We start from the raw sequence: 10,350 nt of genomic DNA, 5'->3' as shown, positions 1-10,350 counted from the left end.
TAAAGTTTCTGATACCAATTAATTTTTCTAAGTTTTAAATTACTTGTTCCTTCAATATTTATATTTTTCATATAAAATATAACATAAGTTATATCATGGAATTACAAAATATATCATCAAATTATATTATCTATTTTGAAAAACCATAAAAATATTCGGAAAAATAAAATCGGATCAGAAATCGGAATTTTCGTGTACCATTCCAATTTCGTTCCAAATAAATTCGAAAGAATCGTAAATCGGAATTTCGAAAATGGGAATGAAAATACGGTTCCAAATTCGGATATTTTTGGAATCGGAATTGGCGGTATTCAGAAATTCCATTTCGATTTCCACCTCTAGTTTTGACCCATTTTTTCTTTTTCACTTTTTTAGACTTTTAGCATTTGATTAGATCCAAAGTGAATTCAAAGTGGATCTACATGAATTCAGTTAATGAAAGTTTTCAACTAGTTTCGGTCCAGTTTCGTTCTAATTAGATTTAATTTAAATTGAATTCATGCGAATCAAACCGAATCCGATTGGATCCATGGAAACGGATCCAAATTGCCACCATTAAGTCAATAGTGGAGTGAGATGAGAAATTTGGTGGAGTCCAAATAGCCAAGTTCACATAAAACTGTGTCTAGCCAAGGATACCTTATTCTTAGTCAGATCCCCGCACATTCACCGCTCACTAGAGATCAACGGACGATTTTACTTGAGATGATTTATGCAAATAGTAGTGGCATGGAGTAACTCTCTGGTAAGAGAACTTTTGATGAACGAGTCATAGACTCGGGAGATTCTCATCGTATGACGAGAAACATAGAATTGTCGTACGATACTGAGATATCACCAATTCTAGTGGAGCTTCCAAATGGAAAGGACGCAATTGCCTTGAAAGAAGGAAAAATATTTCTAGGGATCGGAATCGTCGTTATTTGCAATGGAAATTATGAGAGTAATTATAAGTGATCTTGGTGATTTGCCGTTTAGTCTTATGTTCGATGAAGCACGTGATATATCAATGAAGGAGCAAATGACTTTGGTGATAAGATACGTCGATAAATGTGGTGGTGTGATTGAGCATTTTAGAGGAGTGGAACATGTTACCAATACTAGTGCGTTGACTCTTAAAGCAACCATTGATAAACAAAAATTTAGATATGGACTGAGTATCTCGAAATTAGGAGGTCAATGTTATGATGGAACTGGTAACATGAGAGGTAAATTTAATAGCCAAAAAACAGTTATCTTGAATGAGAGCCCTTCCGCATATTATATTCATTGTTTTGCTCATCAGTTTCGCCTTAGCGGTTGTAGGGAAACACAATCATATTTCTTTACTTTTTTTTATTTTACTACAAGAGTGTAAAATGTGTTGGATCATCGTCTAAATGTCGTGATTTGCTAAGAGAGAGTGCTACGCGTAAAACCTACGTATGAAAAACCGCAAGTGTACAGTATCGCGTTTTGTAAAATAGTGAATTCCAGATATCGATCCACAGGGAATTAAGTTCCTAAATTTACCAAGTACCGTAATTATACTATCATAAACTTTATCTAGACGATCAAGAATGGATGGGAGAAATGAGACTAAAAAGAAACAATAAATAAAAAACAACGGTCCGCCAGGACAAGCAAGGAATTCCGACATGTGATGGCTTCTAGGGTAAAATCCAACAGTGTACTATTGATAAAGATCTACAAATCTGAATCTAATGTCAATTTTATATTCGCTAAACCAAACACTAAAATACCCTAACCCCCGTCTCCAGTGTAGTTAGAGTCTACCCACAGGTCTGACGTCTCCATTCAGAACCTGATATTAAGAGAGCATTTAGGTCAAGTTCTTAAGGGCTACCCGAGGTGCATCACGTCTCCATTTCCACAACCCGAGCTATGTTTTCCTAAAATCAAACGAGAAATCCTCTCTCGAGTTCATTCCATTTATAATCAATTCAACTGTTGGCCAAACAGTCGAAATCATTTAATACAGGAAAACATAAACAGAATCAAAGAACGACAAATAGATCACAGATCTAGAAATCAAAATCAATATATACAAGGTTTCATTTCCCCTAAAAGAAATTTCTTAGTTCATTACAAACATAGCATCCAAACAAAGAACACGAGAAATTATATACTAAACGTAAAGAAAAAGCTTATGAAAAACCCAAGTCGAAACCCTCGTCGAAGCTTCCTGCGAAGAACTGGCGAGAACCGAAGAGAAAACCGAAGAAGAAGTCGAAGAGTCACTCCATCTCCGTTGAAGAGTGAGGCTTGTTCTATTTATAGTAAGCTTTGCCTTTTTAGATACTTTTTACACATCCCGAGGCCATATCGCGATATGGGAATCAGTAACGGGCGATATGGCAAAAATTCAAACTCTCTGTTTCGTTTCTCCCCATATTGCGATACAAGATGGCATATCGCGCGATATGGCCAAAACACAAGCTCTCTGTTTCGTTTCTTCCCATATCGCGATACAGGATGGCATATCGCGATATGGTGACTGTCTGAACTTAAAGCTCTGTGTTGACCCTTTTTTAGCTCGATTTTGACAATTTTGCATTTGACAATAGTTGTAGACCTTGAAGTTGGCTTTCTAAATCAACTTGAATCAGCTCAATCGGAGGTCTTATGAGAGAGTTATGCTTGAAATACCAAACACTGCCACAACCCGTGAGAATGCACGTGTTTGGTTTGATTCTCGGCTTCGCTTCCAAAATCGTTTCGAATCGAAAAAATAGCTTCTCTTTACATCACAAATAAGCTCATTAATGAGTATTTATTTATGAAGAGGTTCACACAAAAAATATATTTCATAAAAAAAGTCAACACATTGTCCAGAGGTTTGTAAAAGACTAAAATAGCCCCTCACATTTTAATATGCTACAATTACATCATTTAATTTAATCTAACTCAATTTGACCCCAAATTTCACAAATTATTCAATTTTGATCAAAAACACAATTGTATAGACAATTTCTTCCATCGCTGCCGTTGAATTCTTTTTTTTTCTTCTTTCTTCCTGATTTTTCTGCTGGTTTTCGGTGTTGACTTTTTCGATAATTTTTTTCTTCTTCCTTCTGATTTTTCCGCCGGTTTCCAGCGTTGACTTTTTCGATTTATTTTATTTTTTTTGAATTTTTTTTTCTTTAACATCTTTTTGCCCCCGTTTCAACAACAATATTGTTGTGGTTGACAGTATTATTAACTATATTACTGTTAAACATAGTAATATTAGCTATACTACAGTTTAACACAGTAATATTGTTATATTAATCTCTAGCACATTAATATTAACAAACAAAAGTCATTATTATTTTGTAATAGAGTAATATTAATATGTAGACCGTTCAACAAATGTAAACATAATAAAAAGCCAAAAAAATTAATATTGATGTGGTTGACAGTAATATTACTGTAACAACAATAATATTACTGTCAACCACAGTAATATTATTGTGTTTACAGTAAATTACAAAAGTAGATAGTAATATTATTACCTTACTCCGTCAACAACTCAAACAAAACAAAAATTTCGAAAAAAATAATAATATTCATGTAGTTGACAGTAATTTATTGTGTTTACGGTAATATAATTACGTTGATTTGTCAACAAATCAAACAAAATTAAAATAATTAAAAAAAAGACCAAAAAAATAATAATATTGTCATTGACTCTAATTGTATTGTCAACGACAGTACAATTACATAAATGTACTGTCAGTAACAGTACAATTACGTTAATGTACTGTCAACGACAGTATAATTACGTTAATGTACTGTCAGTGACAGCATAATTGTTGTTAATGACAGTACAATTACGGTCAACGTTTAGCATCGTTTAGAAGAAATAAAATCACAAAAAAAAGTCAACGGTGGAAAAAACAGACCCGAAATAATCAAAATTAAATTTTTATGGTCAAAATTAATTAAACTGGGGTTACAATTAAAAATCGGGTGTAAAAAGTTTGAGGTAATTTTGTCATACACATTAATTTTTTCTTTATTTATAATATATATATTAAAGAGATAAGCTTATTGTCGGGTATACAGATTTCTCGGGCATACCCCGGATCTTTACAAAATATCAATTTAGTCCCTCTATAATATTATAATATGACGCTTAGCACCCGCTAAAATATCAATATTGAACGATGACAATAAAAATAGCTAAAGGTGCCTACAAAATTACTGAATCATCCTTGAAAATTGGAACATTTAAACAAATAATAAAATAGACATTCAGTTTGTTCGTTTCCACATGGTTGTGTAAATCTGTTCAATTTTTTTTTCCTATTTGTTAGTATAAAATAAAATAATATGATTAAAAATATACTATTTTAATTAAAATCTAAAAATATTAACTATTTTAGCAATTCTTTTGTGAAAACCCTTATTAAACAAAACAAGGATGCGTAGTACCCTAACCACCGAAATTTGTAGCTTACTATTAATTGTAAGAAATAAATCGCCTCCCATTTAAAATATTCCAAATTGGCCTTTGATTATATATATACAGGACTAGCAAAGTCATTATAAGGCCGCCGGAGGCATGGGTCTCCTAATATTTTTCAAATCCCTATTATAATATTATTTTCTCTGCTATATAATAACTTCATATTTTAAAAAATACTTTGTTTTATATTATCAGTCACTTTATACTTGAAATATTAAATTAATGTATTTTTTTCTGTTTTAATCTTATTAATTCAACTGTAAGTATTAACTCTCTCTTATCACATCATTAAATGATCAAGGTTATTTTAGTCTTTCTGATGTGTTTTTCCTACAATTAAATACATTTATTTAAGATTCCTAAGGGCATCTTCCACCCATCACTATTTTCTATTTTTTTTTATCTAATTCTGGTGTTTTTAACCTCCCAATTTAAATCACTAAATCAACATTACACCTAAAATTATGATGATTTAGTTTTAGTCTCCCATTGTGGTCAACCCACATATCACCATATTACCAAATCCTATATTTTCACCAAATTTTTTGGTGAAGAAATTTGCAACTCCCACCCTATCACTACTTTACCAATTTTTTTCACCAAATTCTATTTTTTATATCAAATATAGAAATTAAAATAGGATTTGGTGTAATTAACACCATTTTATAATTAGTATATAAAATTATTATATTAACTAATTTCATGTGATTACCAATTTATAAGCATATTTGTAGAAAATATATTAGTGTTAATTAATCAATTAGTGTTCAAAAGATAAATACATTAATTATTATTATTATTATTATTATTATTATTATTATTATTATTATTATTATTATTATTATTATTATTATTATTATTATTATTATTATTATTATTATTATTATTATTATTATTATTATTATTATTATTATTATTATTAAATAAATACATTTGGCTCTAATAAGTTATATGTTTATACAATAAACATGTTTATTATCAAAAACCAACAAAAACATAACATTACAACGTAACATAATAAATTATAAGACAAAATATATAAATGAAATAGATTAAAATTATGATTAACATTAAATTATAATTTTTTGATATATTTTATGTAATACTATGGGAGACCAAACCAAATGCTATTCTCTATAAATAGGAAAATGGTGAAATATTATTATTTTATTGTTTAGTGTAAAATTTGTTGAAATTGGTGTGAGACCAAATGCACTATTTTTTCACCAAAAGTAGTGAAATTATAGAATTGTGTGCTAATGGTGGGAGATAAACCCATTTTTTCACCACAAAAAATAGGATTTGGTGAAAAAATGGTGATTAGGGTGGAAGATGCTCTAATAGCTGTACAAAACCAAAAACGATAGATAATCAGGAATGGATGAAGTATTTTCTATAAAGAAAGTTAAAAAAAGTCATGATAATAGCATTATGAGCCCCTCTCATAAAATTTTTACTACATTCATTCCAGGATTAAAAATTCTGGCTCCACTGATAATCAGAACTCCACGGTAATTTGTTATACACCGATTGAAGTCCAATAATTGTTGAGCATTTGTTAGTTAAAATGGGTCCCAATTAGTACCTTAAATCAAACATTAAATTTCATAAACAAATGTTGTATGATTTAACCTAAACGATTGATTAGTCATTCTTAAATAATCATAAAAAAAAAAAGGAAAAAAACAAAAAAGAAAAAAAAAAAGAAAAAAGAAAAAAAAAAGCACCGAAAAATGTCATATCCTACGAGGACAACACATGAACACCCCACGTGATCATTATCTCCACACCCAACACCCCCTATTATTATTATTCCATAAATAAATAATTAGATTCGCATATTAATTAATTTAATTAATTAATTAAACATTAAATAAGTATTAAAAATTTAAAATAGTAGAAACACAATACGTGGAATCTATAAGGGAGAGTGTCACCAAAGTAGATCGTGTACGTGGCATGCATCCCCACTTACTCTATTCTGGGCCCCACCCCCACCCCACAGAATAGGTAGTTAATCAAACGACTCAGTACGTTGTCGTTTTGCTATAGTATGGGCAGGGCGGGCAAGCCCATGGTTTGCGCTCCCTGATATTTGTAAACTATGGTTTAATTTTCTTTCTTGGTTACGAAGTTCAAAGACTTGGTCAAAGTTTTACTCTAGTTGTTTAATGTACCACTTGCACATCATATTTTGTCATAATTTCATTTAGGGGCCCCTACTAAAATAAGTTTTGCATTTTGATCACTGACATTTTAATTAGACAAAAGTACCTTATTTCTTTGAGTTTGGAACTTGGAAGTATAAATCAAAGCCATCAAAGTAGCTCCATAAAATAATTGCTTCAAATTAGAGTTATTGCCTATTGGTGTGAAATTTATTTTTAAATAAAATCAATCAAACAAAAATTGGTGGATTTGATCAAAATCATCTTCTGATTTTTTCTGATTTTTCATTTTCACCTCTCAACTTCGACTTTGATATACATTTTCAATAAGAATTCCAAAATATTTAGAAAAAAATGAAACTGAAACTTTAAAAGAAAGTGTTCTCGACTAAAACTAAAAATTACGTTCCAACGTTCAGCCCTATATTTTAGGGATGATACATTTATATTTTTTTTCAACTAAATTTTCTTACAACCAATTATTTCAGCGTGCCTCATCAATTTCTTTTATCGAGGTTCTTGGAGTTCATAATAATAGATTAAAACCTATAGCATATTAAATGTAACCAAATTTCTGTAAAGCAACTCATAATGCTCATAAAAAAAAAAAAAAAAAAAAAGAAAGAAAGAAAGAAAGAAAGATATTTCAATTTTCAAGTCAATGATTTGCATCACGCTTCAAAGCTAGGCCAAGGTTTAAGCGCGTAACTAGGACTGGCATACTATTGATGCCAATTCAACTAGACTAATTAATCTTGATGCTTAGCAATAAGAGTAAAGTATCGATAAATTAATACTCGATAAATACAAAATATTGTTTAAATAATAACTTTTACGATCACGACTAAGTAAGAACGTACTAAATTATTAGCTCAATAATTTAATATTCGATAAATTAATAAAATTTGTCAGTCCCAACTATATTAATTTATAGAGATTTATCATTTAACTGTAATATGAAACAATTTGCACCAAATCACGAGTCTTTAAATCGCATTTTCTAGAATGAGGGGGCCACAAGTGCAATTAATGAAAGGCCAAGACCGCCATACAAAAAAAAAATAGAAAGTAAACAAAGCATCACACCCCTACCCTACCCCCTAACCCACCCCCCCACCCCCACCCCCCAAAAACAAAACTTTGACACAGTATAAATAGATAGGTCGAGTAGAAATCGGTTTGCCAAATTGAACACCCAAATCCCCTCTTCTCCCAATACAAAGAAAATATCACCAATCAATCATCAGCGAAAATGGCGGCTTTAGCAGCTCGTAGATCCAGTGGACCGGTCATCCGGTCCATCTCCCCTTCCTCTAGTTTCAACCGCCACTACTCCACCACCCACCAGTCCACGCCGTCCCATTCCTCCTCCGCCGCTGGCTCCCTCCACAGACCTGCTGCCTCCCCCACCCTCTACAGCTACTCGTCTCCTTCACTCAGGTTTTCCATGGACCGGCCCGGTTCGCCGAACCGGTCCATATCCTTCACCACCCGGTCGGATAAACCCGCCGCCGCTCCGCAGAAGCGAACGTGCATGTGCTCCCCTACAAACCACCCCGGTTCCTTCCGATGCAGCTTACACAAAGCCAACAAACCCACCGCTTCGAGAACGGCGTCGTGTGGGAGCTCGAGCAGGCTGAATATGAGGCGGTCCGCCATGAAAAATTCTCTGGTTCGAATCGGTACGGTGGAGGGTGACTTGGTGACGAGAGCTCTCGCGGCGTTGATTCGCCCTTCCTCCCATAACCAGCGCCGCCGCGGTGAGTTCCGCCCCCGCCCCAGCCGCCTGTCCGCCATGGCCAAATCTTAAAACTTATTCGGTTGCTAAAATCACTCGCCGGTGACACGTCATCGCGACCGAATGGGGTTCTAGTACCGAAGGGGATTTTTTTACTCCGGTGACCGGGAAACCCAAATTTTTTTGAGTTGGACAATTTGTTTGTATATAGTAATTAAATATTAGAATTGCGTAACTATGAAGTAAATTCAATTTAAAATGGGCAGTCCAAATTCCAAGGAGATTTCAATTCTTGATGTCACTAAGACAATTTTCCCAAGCAAATTATATAACTCAGAAATCAGAATGATCGTAATTATTATTGCAATAAATCATATATCAAGCTTTAATTAGACCCACGAAAAGTATATAGTATATTCTTAAGTTTGTAGTGAAATGGACCACAAATTTAGGGGTCAAAGTCCCAAAATGCGGACTAATTAAACTCTTAACCTCGAAGACTCTGTCGCTGTAGAAGAACATCTAAAAAAAAAAGAAAAAGCGAATCTCTCTAAGAGCTACCTCCAATAGTTAGATCGTAATTTTAATTTTATTGCGGTATTTTATCAACACATTTTAACCCATGTAAGTGAACGGGTAACTAGCAATAAACCCTTCTTATAGTTAAAAAATGGTGATATGTTCATCTCTTAGATCTTTATTTGGAGTTAATTGCAAATACCACCCCTGTGAAATCTCTAATTGTCAAATACCCCCCTGTCAAAAAAATATTCGCCCATACCCCCCTGTGTAACAAAAGTCAAGGCATCGAGACCCCTCGGAGAAAATCGTGTCCCTCACGCGCTGATAATGCGAATTTTTCTCCCTTTTTCCGTGGGAAATGTCAGAAACACCCCCAAGCCTCTTTTTTCTTTTTCTTTTTCTTTTTTTTCCCCTTCTTTTTCTTTCCTCTCCTTCCTTCTTCCTCAAACCCATCAAACCCACCCCTGTCAAAACATGTATCTCCTTCTTTCTTCATCTTCCTCAAACCCACCCCTGTCAAACCTGTTTAAAAAATCTTCCTGTAGAACCCATAGCCCGAAAAATCTGTAGAAACCACTCACATAATTGCTTTCTCGCCTCTGCAACTCCAAGAATGACCGTTGCCGTCGCACCGGTCTCACCACCAACCGCCGCGGCATGGTGGCGACCTCAATTGTGAGAAGATCGTCCAATCCTCCATTTTTTGTAGAAGATCTTAGTAGATTTAGATGAAGAAATCGAGAGAAAATAATGTTAATATAACCTAATTTTAGGTCCAATTTTATTTTTGCATCAAGCCAGTAAGATGAGTGGATTAAATGTATTCAACATGTGAATTTTAGATGTATTGTGTCCATTGTTGAAATTTTTTGCTTGGAGTTTGTGTTGCGGATCTGTGGAAAATGTGGTGGTGGTGGTGGTGGTGGTGGTGGTGGTGGTGAGGACTGGTGAGCCTGGTGGTGGTGTAGGATGGTTGGGGATGTGCGTGGGTGGTGGGTTGTTGTTGGGTACTGAATATGTTTTCTTCTTTTTTATTTTTTTATTTTTTTTATTTATTTATTATTATTATTATTATTATTATTATTGAAAAACTATTAAAAACATGTTAAAAAACTAATAAGATTTACTAATTGCAATAAAGCCCCCGGGGCATTCTCGTCTTCTTACGCTTGGTCAAAGATTAAAATGACAATGGGTGCAGTGTGCTTTAAAATATGTTACACAAGGGGGTATGTGTGAATTTTTTTTTGATAGGGGGGTATTTGACAATTAGAGATTTCACAGGGGTGGTATTTGCAATTAACCCTCTTTATTTGTGATATCTTATTAGCACTATTTATTTTAATAATACCCTTCACTTACATAAGTAAAGATTAATATTATTTGGACTGCATTTATTATTTTTGATTTTTTTTATTTGTACATTTTTATAAAAATATTTAAAAAAAAAATTCTCTGATTTTTTTAATAGT

At 33.1% G+C, this 10,350-nt stretch overlaps 1 protein-coding gene across 1 annotated transcript; it reads left to right on the top strand.

Annotated features, from left to right (window-relative positions):
* Window positions 1-7,789: 7,789 nt before the first annotated feature.
* LOC105971528 (uncharacterized) lies at window positions 7,790-8,645 on the top strand. Its single transcript, XM_012996381.2, has one exon. It carries the CDS (start codon window positions 7,871-7,873, stop codon window positions 8,426-8,428), a length of 558 nt encoding a protein of 185 aa, XP_012851835.2. The 5' UTR covers window positions 7,790-7,870; the 3' UTR covers window positions 8,429-8,645.
* Window positions 8,646-10,350: the final 1,705 nt, after the last annotated feature.

This window comes from Erythranthe guttata, chromosome 10, assembly GCF_056151865.1.
Source record: "Erythranthe guttata isolate IM_541 chromosome 10, IM_541, whole genome shotgun sequence".
NCBI classification, from domain to species: Eukaryota; Viridiplantae; Streptophyta; class Magnoliopsida; order Lamiales; family Phrymaceae; genus Erythranthe; species Erythranthe guttata.
The sequence above is the reverse complement of the archived record's forward strand: the minus strand, read 5'-3'. Positions and strand labels throughout refer to the sequence as shown.